At 28.5% G+C, this 16966-nt stretch overlaps 1 protein-coding gene across 1 annotated transcript in view; it reads right to left on the bottom strand.

Annotated features, from left to right (window-relative positions):
* Positions 1–10107, bottom strand: part of LOC107452668 (degenerin unc-8) — a 30615-nt gene extending 20508 nt beyond the window's left edge. The window contains exons 1-4 of the mRNA XM_016069216.3: positions 9860–10107; positions 8701–8998; positions 7177–7249; positions 6240–6328 (exon numbers count right to left, since the gene is read on the bottom strand). Coding sequence (XP_015924702.1) covers positions 6240–6328; positions 7177–7249; positions 8701–8990 — 452 coding nt within the window. The 5' untranslated portion in view covers positions 8991–8998; positions 9860–10107. The remainder of the gene's footprint in view (positions 1–6239; positions 6329–7176; positions 7250–8700; positions 8999–9859) is intronic.
* Positions 10108–16966: the final 6859 nt, after the last annotated feature.

Genomic DNA, 16966 nt, shown 5'->3' on the forward strand with positions numbered 1-16966 from the left:
AAATTAAATATAAAAAATATGCTCTTTAGGCAATTTCCAAACTGCAAGCGAAAAATAGGCCCTCTGGCCAGTATGAAACAGTTATGAGCATCTCAGGAAGATGTATGATTACACCAGATAATAATGCATGTTTTGCATCTGTTATATTTGAGGTCCTCTAAACTGCTGGGGTGTCCTTAAGAGAATAATTCCGCACTTCTTACTAGACTAAGACGTTCTCAGGTCTTATACAGTATGGAGGAGCGCGATCATTGTGAAACACGCCTGCCACGTGCATTCCAGGCAGGTTTTATAGGATCCAGATCTGGGGAGTAAGCAGGTCAATGCATACGGACAATACCTTCACTTTTTAGTGTGTGAAATACCTCAGCACTCTTGTGTAGCCGGAAAATGTTTATAAACACAAATTCTAGACCTACCACATTCCTTAAAATGCGAACGTTATCCAGAATAATCCCTCAGCAATATCACTGAGATTAATCTCTACTGCCATTGTGCATGATGCATACCTATACCAGCACACCTGGGCGCGACTTTACACATAGTCGACTCCCGGGCACTTATTTGGCACCGTATTTTGAAATTCGCCAATGCTACATTCGCCAAGTCGGGTTTCAAATTTTCTCGTGAAAATCTTCGAATATTAATTCGCGCATGTTTCACTTGCGACATACGATTTAAAAAACGCATGAGTGAACATGAGGTGTGAATAAATTTAGCTGCTTTAAAAGTTTTTGTGTATTATCATTCTCTTTTTATTCGGACTTCCTGAAACACATATTTATTTCTTACTATTTTATATCCTTTTTAGGATAAAGTTTTGTTGTGGGTGTAGGATATATGAGTAGAATATAGCTTTATAATTATTTTTATAAATTTATTGCAAATAATTTATGGTGTCTTTATCAAGCATGTGGACGCAATATTCAATAATGCAGCAGGGTTTTGTACCTTATTGTTTAGTTTTTAAAACCTTTAATTTAAGTAACTACACAATTTATGAGTTTTAAGCATTTTCATTTTATATACGTGTAATGATGAGGAGATTGTTGCTGTCAGCTTTATACATGAATTTATTCTTTTTTACTTTTCTGACATTGATATCTATGATTAAATTTGATGTAATGATTTGCAGTGCGAATAATATTTGCTTCCAAACAATTGTACTTAGATTTGACACTTTTTTGTAAATGTTATGTCCTAAACTATAAATTCCTTCATACGTATTAGCCAACTCCACAGCTTTGGTAGCCAGGACTTAAAAATTTGTAGCAGTTAAAGTGTATTTATGAGGTGAACACAATTTTGATTAAAGAAAACTTTTTATGATTTGTAAAATTAAAATATAATGTAAACAGTAAGCATCAACTTTGACATTCTCATATCATAACTCATATCATATAAGGACAATCTGTTTATTTATTTCTGATTCATTAAAGACAAGATATTGAGTCAAATAAGAGAATCTTAACAATTTTTAAATTTAATAATTTACTTTAAATAAATAAAGTAGTTTTAAAGCAATATGGTTGAAAGGCTGAGGACTTACACTTTTCTCAAAAAAATTAATCGATGTAATGATAATAAAACAAAACTTTTGCGATCTCAGCAAAAGTAAGATTTTTATTACCAAATAAGAAACAATTATTACCATTCTGCAAGGAACAAATAAAATAAAATAGGTCATGCAGTTTTCAGACACACAGACTGCATGACAATCTAAGAATAAATGTTTGAACTTTTAAAGCAAATTACATACAATAAAAGTTATTGTGTGAAAAAAAATTAAAAAACAAGTTGTTACAAATGAGACTATTGTATGATTCCAGCAACTTAAAAATTCTTTCGGAATTTTAAAGACTAATGAATACTATTAAATAATAACAGAAAAGTTTTCTGTGTCTCTTTTGTCTCATTTTTGAAGCAGAATATAAATTAAAATACACATTTCACTTTTACTGATCCTGCTTTTCTCTGAATCGTTCTTATTAAGAAAGATGAATCCTGTTAAATTACGTTACATTAAGTTAGTAAATGTGTTTTCGCACTTAGGAGGAAAAAAGGCCTAATTTTAGATTGACAATAAATGTAATAATTTTCATAGTATTTTTTCCATATCTTATTTAGAAGCCCAAAAATTGGATAAAGAAATTATAAAATATGTATACCAATTGTTGAGTTATAGAATGTAATGAGCTAAAGTTGTTATAGTATTATGAATAAAAAGTTACAAGATGGATAAATTATGAAATTAATGAAGCATAGAATGAAAGGATAAATATATGTAGCAAAATATATGATAAAATTAATTAGGAAACAATTAAAACGAAGGTGAGTAATTTCAGATATATACAAATAGTGATAGAAGCAAGAAAAATGGAAAATATCGGAATTTTCCCTGACAAACTTAAGAAACATTAAAAAAAGTTGAGCAGCCACAACTTTAAGTTTTAATAAATATGATTTGATGTTATAAAAAATAAATTAACTATACGAAAATAGTAGTGAATATGTCATAGATTTGTTTCTTTATGTCATGGCTTTACTAAAAATATTTTTTCTCCTTGTTTTCATAATAGCACGCATTTTACAGAAAATATTTGAACAAATGTAATGAAAATATTTTCAAATTTTTTTAAGGACTCTTTTATGAAGAAAATATTGTCAATCAAAAGTTGTTCAGTATAAAATATATGCAATTTTTTTAAGATATTGTAAGCAGTTTGAAGAATACTAATTTTTTCCAAAATAGAAACAATTGAAAACACATGGTAAAAATGAAGGAAATAAAAATAATTATTTTTCAAACTGCGTAAATTTTTTTTAATACTTTTATCTTCAAAAATATGTACACTTAATAATGCGATGATTTATATAGGGCATTATTTTTTTAAACTTTGTTTATTAATTAAGATATTCAAAAGAAATTGATTATGCTGAAGATATAAATATTTTATTACTCCAGATTTTTATTTAATTTGCAAGAATAGTTTCTATTTGAAAATTTTTTTAACAGCAATATGTATGTAATTAACTGAAACAATTGTGTGTATGTAACTTTTTCTTTATAGAAGGACGAAGTATTTTGATCTCGTTATTTGAATTTTTCTAGTCTTAATAGAGGATAAAATTTTAACCTAATTCAACAAGCAACTTTTAAAAATATCCATGAGCGCGAAGATTCGTTTATGACTTTTGCGAGTGCTGTATTGCGGCGAGCGTAGGGTTGCCTCTGAGTGAGGGTTACTACACTGGTTATCATAAATTAAGGAAAAATCACAAAAATAGCGATAACTCTTTCAAAAGTAAGCCAAACCGTGCAAAATTTGCATATGTTGTCCACTAAGAGTAGCTGAGTAAAATTGCAATATGCAAATTAGTGGCGCTGCACTCGGCTTACGTCATCTGCCTGGAGCATAAAAGTCCAAGTTTGAGAGAAAGCACACAAATTTTACTGTGATTGCGACATTGAAAATCTGAGATAGCCAATTCGTAATAATGACCTCTAGGCATCATTTGCCTGAAGAACTACGATGGAGAGCCATCGGGAGACTAGAGGCAGGGCAGAGTCAATCAGAAGTGGCCAGATGGCTAAATGTGAGTCCATCTGTGGTTCATAGACTTTGGAGGCAATTTCAAACCACAGATTCGGCATCTAGGAGGTTCAGTCAAGGACGGCCAACTGTTACGACCAGTGCCGATGACCGATATTTGACATTAAGTGCACGCAGGAATAGAACCGCTACTCCGACACATCTTAGATCCTCTCTTGCTGCAGCCACCGGAAGGTTGGTGTCAACGTCAACTGTGCGCAGAAGGCTCCACGAAGGTGGTCTGTATGCGAGACGACCAGCCATTTGCGTGCCGCTCACATCACGCCATAGGAGAGACCGTTTGCAGTGGGCCCGACAACATGTCCACTGGACGTCAGATCAATGGAGGCCTGTTCTCTTTACGGATGAGTCCAGGTTTAGTCTAGAAAGTGACAGTAGACGTTATTTGATATGGAGAGAACCTGGGACCCGTTATCATCCATCAAACATCCGTGAAAGAGATGCATACGGAAGAGGCAGTGTCTGTGTTTGGGGAGGCATATCCTTAGGAGGGCGCACATACCTCCATGTCTTTCCAAGGGGAACCGTGAATGCTCAGGTTTATCGAGACAACATCCTTGATGCTTATGTGCGCCCATATGCCGGGGCAATTGGTGATTGCTTCCTGTTACAGGACGATAATGCAAGACCACACAGAGCTCGCATTGTTGATGATTATCTTCAACAGGAAACAATTACTCGCATGGAGTGGCCAGCTCGATCCCCGGACTTGAATCCTATCGAGCACGTTTGGGATGCTCTAGGGAGGCGTGTATCTGCCATCAATCCGCCCCCTCAGACCCTTGCCACGCTTGCAACTGCTTTACAAGAGCAATGGCTCTCACTTCCTATTGAACTGATAGACCGCATAATTGAAAGCATCACACATCGCTGTTTGTGCTGTATTGCTTCTAGAGGCAATCATATTCCATATTAAAGGTACTTTTTCTATTGCAAACCGATACTTCCAATTTGTTTATTTTATACATGTGCTAATTTCTATACTACTATTAATGTCTGATAATTTCTTTTTATGTTGTTTAATACCTTACTATGTGTTGTATATTGTGGGTAAGTTTCATAAAATTCCATGTGTAATTTCTTGAGTTATCGCGATTTTTGTGAATTTTCCTTAATTTATGATAACCAGTGTAGATAAGGCGGTGAAACAGTTGACAAATAAAACCGTGGCGAGTGGAGGTGCCCGGGAGTCGACAATGTGTAAAGTCGCCACCTGGGCACGCTGATCACGTTCAATGAATATACCGTCGCGCATAACGTGTTCCCCCCTCTCTCTAACTGGTGACCAGAATAACTCACGTTCCTTACACCAGCATAATCTTTCTCAACAATGGCGTATTTGAAGCAAGATACATCGATCCGTGCATATAAACCAACTTTATTTTTATCGCTGGGAGTTTGTTTTGGCAAAAACCTGCGTACTGGTAGTGGTCGGAAGCTCTGCAGCTATCAAACTAAGAGTGGCATTTCTCTTCCTTTTTACTATAAATAATACATTTCGATCTTCTTAAGGCTCGATCTTCTTCCTGTCCCTACCACCGGCATGCTTTCACATTACATTTACAGCTTCTGCGGCCATTTTTAATCGTGAGATGACATTTCTTGACACTCCCCTTACTGTAGCTATAATGGTGACACTTTAACCTGCTTCCCGTCTTCCAACTGCTCATCCACGACTGTAAGCATTCAAATGATGTCTTGCTGATAATTTGCTCCTAATTACTGCAACGACACATTGCATTTTACTAAAATAATTTCAACAACCAACACCGCTATTTTGGTTAAAGACCTAACAGCACGGGTTTCCGAATGAATGAAGAACTTGTCTACACTGTCCATAAAAATAATGGACTCTGCGTCAAGCCATCTGCGCTTGATTTTACGGCTATTGATGGGCTGTCTGGAATGCTACTTTGCATAAATTATTTTTTTTTAAGCAATTGACAAAATTGTGCAGCATTGTATATATATATATATATATATATATATATATATATATATATATATATATATATATATATATATATATATATAATATATATATATAGAATATATATATATATATACACAAATTAACATGAATAAAATAAAAAACTAAATTGTAGAGAAACAAGAATGGTAAAAGCAAATAGTCGTTATCAAGACACATCTATTGCTATAAATGCGATATTTCTGAATAAAGAGTAATTATCCTAAGATAAAAATTATTCTTTATATGTGTCATATATATATATATATATATATATATATATATATATATATATATATATATATATATATATATATATATATATATATATATATATATATATAATCGAACTATATAAATACTATAAAATTTATTGTTCCAGAACACTATTCTTATCTTAATTTTGATTGCATTATATTATAATCTCAAGGTTGCATACATTCATTTATCAAATTTTAGGACAGTTGCTTTTGCGCAACTTAGTCAGGAAATGTTTTTATCAGTAATGTTGGCGTCTTCTTGAAATAATTGTTAAAATAGTTTCGTAGAAAACAAAACAAAATTAAAATGGGTAGGTTGTGGCATTTTATATAATAAGGCTAAATGTCAATTCAATTTATCAATGCATAAAATGTATATTTTAAATTTGTATGTACCTTTCGATGTCCAAAACCATTTCGTCCAAACCATATCCAAACAAAAATATGTCTTTCTCCGAAGCATTACGAAGATATTCATCTTTAACCTATAAAAAATAAATAGCAGCTTACTTATTTGTTAATAGAATACAAAACAGTAAGTAGTAATTGTATTTTATACTAATAAATGGTTGTCTTAAATCTAGCTGAATATGATATTTTTCAAGTAACGACAAGCGGATCTTATAGGAATTGTAATCGGAACAGCCAACAAGCGGTTGAATTTGTTAATATATATTATGAGCGTTTTATTGTTTTTTGTTGTAATAAATGCGATGCATTTAAGCTGCTAATTAACGACTTACTTACCAACTAGTCCGGCAAAATAAATTTTGAGTTAGTAAGGCTTGAAGACTTTACTGACTTAGTAGTCACTTTTTTCTCAAACCAAATTAATCGGCAACTGATATCGATAGATCCTTTTAATTTAATAGCCGCTTTTTGCACACCTATTTTTGTTTGGATTAAATTTTTGATAAAAAAATTTTTTATACAGAAGAATTTTTGGCTGTACGAAACTAATTCAACATAGTACTCATAATAGTCTTTAACTATATAAATATGTGACAGAATTTAGTTAAACCTACAGATTTTAAAGAACTTTATGAAAAAGTATTTAAAGAGGGAAATTAAAGTAAATGTATACATTAAAACTTTGTGAAATGCTAAAGAAATTTCCTTTCACGTGAATCTTTCCTCCACAAATTAACGGACTCTGAAGAATCAATATGTACATTTGAATGAAAATTCTGTTTTCCTGAGTATATTTCTACATTTGATGTACTTTTATCATTGAACGATTTTTAACAAAAGCGATTGAAAAAAGTGGCGGGTTTATTTAATTTGTGTGGTGACAATTTCGCATTAGATAATATTAAATTAAGGAAGTTTTTACCCTTATATCTGTGCTATCATCCGTTGGAGAACAATGGTCCGGATATTTTTCACAGTATTTACTTCTTCTCATTCTAAAATACATATTTATACTAACATAAACTGATACAGTATAAGCAAATATGTTTTAACCATTTAAGTGTTTTGGGAAAAAATTAGCAATAAAGATAAAATAAAAGTTTAATGTCCTTTGTGTCGTGTGTCATTTTTAAGAGGAAAAAAATAGAAATTAGCATCTCTTGAAGTGCTTTTTTTTCTTTTCTTTTGTGTGCGTGTGTGAGCGTTGTTATGTGCTACTGTGACTTGTAAGTCTAAAAATGTAAAATAAACTTTCAATACCGTTAACCATCCATTTTATAATATCATTGTTGCATATCATTGTTAATTGTGCTTTAACTTATTTACTCCTAGATTTTTAGTCACTCCTTTACTTGTTCACTTTTAGTCCTTTAGTTTACTGCTATATATTAAGTCAGTTGTGTAAGAGGAAAAAAAACTGTTAAGGTAAATCATATTTTAATATAATAGTAAAAACACCTCATCTTTAAAGTTTAAACTCAGTGGATATTTGCTTCTATTTATTTTATAACTAATTAGAGTTTGGTTTAAAATACTTACTGTCATAGCTGTTTCATTAAATTACTTCGCTGTTTTATAGCAGGTTCAGTATTTTAATATACAGTTGAACTCGTTTATAACGAGCTCGGATTTAACGAGAACTCGGATTTAACGAGGGAAACGAGAATGTTTGGTTGGATCAATATTAAGTCTATGGAACAGAAGTCGCTTTTAACGAGCAAGACCCGGTTTTAGCGAGCAATATTTTTCTGTCTGGCAATCTTTTTTCTCATCGTTCTAGTCTTATCTTTTTTTCAAAATGATATGAAATGCGCGATTTAAAAGTAAGCTGACAAACTATTTTAAATATGCAGATTAATGAAAAAAATAAATGTTTTGGTAAGAATCTTTTCCTTTCCGTTTATATTTCCTTTCCTTTAAGACTGTAGCGCAGCTAAAAATTTTTTGCTGGTTTGAGGGGGGGTTAGTTGTCACTAATTAGTGACTAAATTAAGATAATAAGATTAGTAAATTAAGATAAATATTTAATTAAATTAATTAATGTAATTAAAGTAAGTAAGTATTAATTAGATTTTAAGTCAACTCAATCATTTGACCTCCCAAGCCCCGCCCCCCTCTTCTGATTGCACGTCTGCCTTAAGGACCCTTTTATTACGAGCACTCGGATTTAACGAGTACATGTTACGGTCCCTTTGTGCTCGTTATAAACGAGTTCGACTGTATGTTATTAAATTTTCCCATTGACTCCCTTGCTTGTCATGGAGAAAACAATTTTAAAATAATATTATTTACTTACGCACAATTTGCATTTTAATATGAACTACCTACTGAAAATATTATTACAAGCTTCATTGCCCTCTCTTTGAAACATTTAGTGAATTATTAAAATTTAACTTATGCAGAGTAAAATAAACGTTAAAAATTATTTAGTAAAATACTGACTTACTTTTGGCTGTGGCACAATGTGTATGCTGGGGCTATGTATTTTTCGGGCTTAACGATGTCAATATTTACAACAGTTGGAAATTCTAAAACATAACTTAGAAAAGTAATCACTTGATATATAAATGCAATTGTAAATATCAGAAAAATAAAAGATTTAAAAATTTTCCTTTTGATACTGCCTGTTGTCAAAATTCCAGTTAAAGCACTCAAAGATGATTCCTTAAAAATATCTGATGCGTATTTAACTACTGATGTTTTCTTTATTCTCTCGTTAGATATTTCTTCAGACATCTTGAAACCTACAAAATTCACAAGTTCTTGTATGCAACAAGCTCTGCTTCAAGTATTACGGAACATGATAGAGAGCAAAAAAACTTTAATTTTTACCATAATAATTACAGTAAAATTGCTGATTCATTCTAATAAAATAAATATCATTTTAAAAATTAAATTTTAAAAATTATGATAATATTATAATATTTTACGGTCAAATTGATTTTATGGATAATGCATCCAAAGTGCCAGTATTTTATACGGTAATAGACCCGGAGTTTTTTACAGAGTGGCAACTAAATATTAGAAATATACTCATGTTATTATCACTTTTGTATATTCTTCTTTTATTTTTAAATATGTTTTAAAATGTCAAGACATAAAAAGGTACAAAAATTGTGAATCGTTTGTCTCCTGCTAAAAAAACAAAAAACAAATTTTGATTTACAGTTTCCGTATGCATAAAATTTAAAAACATTTCTGTTTGACTTTAAGTAAATAAGAGTTAATTTAAGATTTTTCATTTGCATTAAAAATTAGCGCTTCATTTTCGTTTTCGGTTTTATAAATTCTGCATAAGCTAACAGAAACAGTTTTTTTCTTCAAAAATATGGCAGAAATTATTTTAAATTTGTCACGTTCAAACTGTAACTGAAGCTTCTTTAATCATATTCTACATGATGTCCATAAATTCTATTTAATTTTAATGAATGTGTCAAACAAAATAGAAAAATCTAAAGCAGAATTTGTAGCATTTTTTTCAGTTAATGCATCTTTTATTATTTAAGAAACGCCCTTTGCTAATTTCCTTTGAAATTCTACTTTATTTAATTAAAAATAATATTTACGTAGCAACGATTATTTATTAATTAAATAATAAAATTTACCTTTTGTTTCAAATAGCTCATATATATTCTTGAATATTTAATATTCTAAGATTTCTTTTCATCCTATCTGAGGCATGGCTTCATCTTTATATAAAAGTTTTAAATTCACGGGTCTTTAAAATTACGACACATTATATTTAGTTCCTTTTCTTTCTCATGCGCTCATATAGGCTAGAAAGCAAAATCCTCGTCAACAAACGCACTAAGAACTTAAACCAACCTCCGTCGTCATCGTCTGCGCAACGTCTGTTCTACTTGGACATCCATTTTCTGTCTCCACGGTGGTTAATGATCCATTCCATAAGATCACTTACTTCATTTTTTTACAACAGATGCATTGTATATGATTTGTTAAAGGATCTTTAAACAGGTACTAAAAGAGAAAAAAAATAGGGTGTTACAGAACCACAAAGAAATAAACTCAAAATTAAGATGAATGATACAAAAATTATTCTTTAAATAAAAATCATCGTGCACCGTAACAAACAATTGCTGTTGAAAAAGAGAATTAGAAGACTTTTTTGATTGAGATAAGATTGTTTTGGATAATTTTAGCATATTTCTTAGTAGGATTTTTGAAAGAAAAAATTTAGATTTGAATGTTATGCCTAACAGGTATTAAGGTTTTTAATGTTTGACTTAATCATGTTAACAATTTATATAGATACTATTAGAAGCGAGTGAAATGCATTTTCTGATAATTATTTTCTTCCATTAGCTATTATTATTTAAGTTTTTAGATGGTTGAAGATAAAAATAGTTTTCGCTAGAAGAAAACTGTTGAGACATGTATCTGAAATTGAAAAAAAAAATCCATATCCTAAATACATATCTCATACTTTGGAACAGATAGGGAAAAAAACACGTTGCGATGAGCCATGGTTCAAGATGTGATAATTAATTACTGTATATATTAATTTAAATCCTGATTTTATACGTTAAATTGCACTATGTCTTAATATTTCCTTTTTTAGAGAAATTTTGCTTTTCACCTTAAAGCCAAACATGATTCTCATAGAACTCTTGTTAAAAGAACAATCGAAAATTCGTACTACCTTAAAAATATTCATGTTTGTTGCATAGCTTATCAGATTATAGAAGCTTATTGCGTAAGTCAAAATATAGTTACAACCATTTATACAACTCGTTGAATCGAAAAGAATTTTATGTATATAAATAATTGTTTACCCATTTTAGTTTTTTAATTCTCCCACGAATTAGAGCTTTCCAGGTAAATTTATTTAGATTCACACTGAAAATCTGAGTTAGATTTAAAAACATTATGGGTAATAGAGCAAAAATATATGTGGTGATTAATGGTTAGGATAAAGGCAAACGTTATGAAGTTCGGTTCATAATGGTCATATATTTGAAGACTTCAAAATCTCCACTTTCGCTAACTGTATCGACCATTAATAACTAAAAAATAAATCATTTTTTTTAAATTTCTCCATTTTCACAAATCAGTATCTTTCATTCGAATTTAAAATTTATTCAAAGAGTATATTACACATCTATTATTTCTATATTGATATTCCATATTGTTCAAGATTTTAAGGGATTAATGGCTTATTAGTTAAACTTTATGTAAATCATTAATTTTTAAATTATTTTCTGAAACTAGAATTTACATTTTTCCTTTTGAAATCATTACTTTTAAACAATGTAAACAAATTTTATGCTTAACTATTCAATTTTTTTCAACTATTATTAAATACAATAATGAAAATTAATAAATAGTTTGTGAAAAATTGTGAAAAAATTGCCCAATTAGATAAAAAAATCCGAAATCCAAACCGTTGAAAAATAATGTATGTTTATTCAGAGAAAATACGTTTCTGAAATAAGTAATTAAGGTTACCTAATACTATAATTTTCTTTATGGTTACCTGAAATATGCTCATGTTAACCATTAACTTTCAGTTCTAGAATGAGCAAATCCGTTCATTAGAATAAAAGTTATTTAAGATGTTCATATTTTTATTTTGCACTTGGTAGTATTATAACAAAAATATATTTCTAGGATGACTAGAGACTATTTTAAATCACAAATTGTAAACGATTTGGGCGCTTGCACTAAGCAATTGTTTTGAGGGCAAGAGATTTTATCAAAATAGTTTACCTCTTTCTTGTTAATTTTCGCTATCATTTCAAGCAAAATAAGAGCATTGTTTTATCTTATGAAATTTTAAAAAATTAAGAAATTTATAAGTCACTTTTTTATTTATAAGATTTGAACTTTTTTTATAATCAACAACAAATATTTTGTATATGACGCATAGCATATATCTATAAAAAAATAAATAAATAAAATAAAAATATCATTACGCTAGAAGGATGCTATTTGACGTTTTATGCATCATAAAATGACGACGCCCTCTTAACGACAAAAATACCCTTTTTCATGAAAATAATTATGTGGTGTTTTCTAAAATAGCTTAATTTAAACGCTACTTAAAAAAATTAAGCTTTAAAATATGTATTTTTATCCTTCTAAAGCTTTTAATAGAAAACTACTTGAGAAATTTGTTGAAAACATGAAGATAACAAGCTTCAAGTAGAAATAGTGTTCCTGTTTAAAAAATATTTTTTCTTAAATTAATAAATAACCTAATTAAAAAACTATGAGCAAAAAAAATTATCACCTATTTTTTAAAGAAAATATATAGGTACATCGTGTTGATTTTGATTTACAACAGCGAGAATCAACTAATAATAGATAAAGAACAAAGTGTCACAGAAAGCATTATCGTGCAATGCTCTAAATTTTTGGTTAATTGTAGGTATTATAAAAAGTAAATTAAAAACAAATTTTATATTATAGTAAATAATGAATATTAGTCCGATAATAGTCATAAAAGTCCGATGATAGTCATAAAGTCCGATTTCAAATTTTTGAAAGTCTCTTTTCAGATCTTAGCGAAATTTTATCCATCCCATCTCGATTAAATGATATCAATTACCATAATGTTGATAAAATGGACTAAACATATTTGATAACACAAAATAAATGTGTATTTTGTTTTATGAATGCATAAACCTCTCACCTTAGAAAATGCATTCTTGAAAATATAGCTCAAAAAATTTATTAAAAAGAGCAGTCATGAATTTAAACTCCTTTACCGTGATTTTTATTTTTGTCGTTTTGCACCATATTTATAAAATTAATTATACGAATCAGATTTCGTACCTGTCTATGAACTCACCACGAAACAATTTTATCTAAAACATGCTTTTATAATTAATTAGTATTATTTTCAACTTACTTTAATTATGAAATATTTTAATATATTACGCTATATAATAAATTTATTGTGATGTCAAAGTGACTTAAGATGATCAAAGTGCACGATGGAAATGCATTCATTATCTACTTAAATAGTATAAGATCAGAAATACAGTGTTGTACAAGCAGAAAAAATGCTTAGACATATTGTTGAGAGATATTACATTTAGAATAGAAGAATAGAATATTAAGAAAGCTGAATAATATGAAATATCTGACGGAGAAAAAAAATTTAATTTTACATAACACACAGTATTGATTTTATTCTAATGATTAAAATCATTTTAATTATTATAATACTTTCCAAAACTTGAAATAATAAAATGCTAAGTTAGAGAAAAATAGACTACACTAACTGTATAAAGAAATTATATGCTATAGAATTAACTTATTTGCTATATCATATGAGTAGATAAGTCCTATAATGCGTCATGAAGCATATAATTTTGTTAAGGACAAAATGTAAGTAGTTTAATGTATGTAGTATAAGTAGTTTCAAGCTTGATTAATAATGTTTAAATTTAAATAAAACCAATTCTGATTTATCACTTTACAAATAGCTTAATAAAATTTAAAACTGGCGTCAGATAACTAAAAAGATATACCTGAATGAATGCATTGCTATTTAAAGATCTGGAACAGCACCCCCCCCCCCGCCAAAAAAAATATTTAGATACCTTAACACAAAGTCGAGGAGAATTGTTTTTTATTTTTTATTTGATATTTCTAGATGCATTTAGTGGATGGAGATAAAAATAAATAGATAATTTTATGAAATAAACTGCACATTCAGTTTAGTTTAGTTTAGCGTATATAGATGGCAGCATGAATTATTTCAAAGAGGAAACTCCTAGAACATTTTATGATTTTACTTTTTTAAAAACTAAATTTTATAGCATTAAATCAATTTTGTCTTAAAACGCATGCCTAGGAAAATTTATATCTTAATAAATATTTCTCATGCAACTCTTGCTCATTTTAAATAATACACAGCATACGTAATAATCTCGAATATTAATATATAAATGTATAATTTTTCAAAATCATTCCTTGATCATGCTTACTTTTTTCAGAGTTTAAAATAGGAAATTAAAAAAAAAATACTTAGCCCTGTAGAAAAAAAATACAAAAAGGAAAGTTATTGAAAAGTTTTATAGTAAATTAAAATTAATTTAGGCAATCTCTCAAAATATTATTAAAATACAATTAAAATATGTTTATATTAAAAAAACAAAAAGAAAAAACTTTTTTTTTTTTGCATTAGATGTAAAATAATTCCATGATAGAGATTAATTGTATAATAAAGTGTGAAAATTTCGAAGGCAGTGCAGTGTAACCTTATTTGTGAACATATATGGGAATGCTATTTTTAAAGGATGATTTAAAGATCGCAAGAACAGGCAAGATATCTCAATTTTGCCTTAAAACTTTGAGACTCTGATGAAATTAACACTGCAGATAATTTTTGCCCGAATTAGGGTTCGAGGTTTAAATTTTTCAGACTTCTTAAGGCTATTTATGCTTCTCGTTTTGTTCTCCATTACCGAGTTTTCCTTGTAACGATTCTTATTATTATTAATGAATATTACTTAATAAATAATATTAATATAGGTAAATCATAATATATAGAGACAAATATAGATTTTTGTCTCTAAAAAAGAATATTATTCAATGACTTTATTCTCTCACTTTATTTCCCTCCATAAGAAAAAAAATCACCTAAGAATAAATTTTAGACATTCATGCATTCAACATTCAACTGAAACTTGGGTGTAATTTTTTAAAATAGATCCACCATTTTAGTTACAATGAGAGGAAAGCCATAAGACTCCTCACTTTTATTCTACGGTAACAGGACTCTTATTTTCCGATTCAACTAGCACTAAGATTAGTTTTTGGCAGCACTTTAATCTTTTTTTTTCCTTCATTTATGTAAACACAAATTTCCGTTTAATTGAAAAAAAGAAAGAAAAGTAGCTTTCCAAAGTACAATTATCATGAATGCGAGCTATATAGTTGGTACTTACTTTTTATCTTATTTTCTATTTTTATTTTCCGTTTCACAGAAAAGCCAGCTAAATTTAAAACACTCTTAATAAACTTGAATCAGTAGAAATACAACTTGAAATTAAGCATTTTTATGTAGCTTGCATGATTTCGCTACGATATTTTAGAAAAAAGTAATAGCTTTTTTTCGTCTCAACTTAAAAAGAAAAAGTACGAGAAGGATTATCAAATTTCAAAAATAAAGTAAAACTATATTATTTTTAAGCTGCTTTTCATTATTTGTAGTGATATTCCAATGCATAGCTGGTAGAGAATTGAATGTCATGTGAAGAAATTCATTAATTAATTTGTTTTGAGCAGGAGTTCGTTAATTGGAACAAAACGTGATCCTTAGTATTGATATCAAGTTAATTATTTACCTAATGAATCGATAGTAGAAGAGTCTTTTTTATGCTATAAAACATGGAATTAATAAAAATACTTTCACTTTTAGAACTGCCCTAGAAATGTAAATGAGCGTTTGTTGAAATAGAAGTTGTTTGTATGTTACAGTAATTACAAACTTCCCTTTAGTCACATGGTATATTTAAATTGAATCTTTTTTGTTACTGTTTTGCTGTTTTAAAATAATTTTAAATTTATCTAAAAAAAGGTAAAAAATGACATTTTTCAGGAAATTTAAGCCTTTCTTAAGTTACACTTCAGAATTTAATTAGATTTTTTATGCTTGTGTTCAAAATAATTTTTAAATTATCTAAAAAATTGTGAAAGATTGTATGTTTTAGGAATTGTAAACCTTTCTTTAGGTATATGCCATACTTAAATTGTGTTTTTATGCTTGTATTTCAAAATAATTTTCAAATTATCTAGAAAAAGGTTATATGTTTCAGGAATTGTGAACAATGTTTTAGTTAATGTCATATTTAAAAAGTATTTTTTTCTACTTGTATCTTAAAATAATGTTTTAAATTATCTAAGGAAAAGGGTAAAAGCTTGTATATTCCATGAATTGTAAATTTCCTTTACTTACATGGCATATTTAAATTTAATTTTTTATAATTGCGTTTTAAAATAATATTTTGAATCATTAAAAAATAATAATTACTTATTAAGGAATTAAATTTATAAGTTTCAATAACTCAGCATATCAAATTTGTCACTAATTATTACAAAAGTTAACGAATTACAGAAAAATTTTCATTAAAAAAATAATTTCCTTTATATTCTAATTTATTTTAATAATGCATTTATTCGAAAGTTATCATCAATAACTAAGCACATCATATTTGTCACTAATTTTTACAAAAGGTAACGAATTTCAGAAACATTTTCATTAAAAAAAATAATTTCTTTTATATTCTAATTTATTTTAATAATGCATTTATTCGAAAGTTATCATCAATAACTAAGCATATCAAATTTGTCACTAATTACTACGAAAGTTAACGAATTTCAGAAACATTTTCATTAAAAAAATAATTTTTCTTATATTCTAATTTATTTTAATAATTCATTTATTCGAAAGTTTTCATCAATAACTAAGCATATCAAATTTGTCACAAATTATTACACTAATTACTCTACTAATTACTACTTTGTCACTAATTACTACAAAAGTTAACGAATTTCAGAAACATTTTCATTAAAAAAAATTTCTTTTATATTCTAATTTCTTTCAATAATGCATTTATGTGAAAGTTATGCATAATATTTCACAAAACCTCTTAGATTTACAGATATATTTACCCTCACCTTTATTTGAATAATAAACTCCTAGCGATAGGTATACAGTAAGATTAAACTTTGAATATTTA

The sequence above is a fragment of the Parasteatoda tepidariorum genome, chromosome 7 (assembly GCF_982258835.1).
Source record: "Parasteatoda tepidariorum strain Cologne lab strain chromosome 7, Ptep-v5.0, whole genome shotgun sequence".
In the NCBI taxonomy this organism is placed as follows: domain Eukaryota; kingdom Metazoa; phylum Arthropoda; class Arachnida; order Araneae; family Theridiidae; genus Parasteatoda; species Parasteatoda tepidariorum.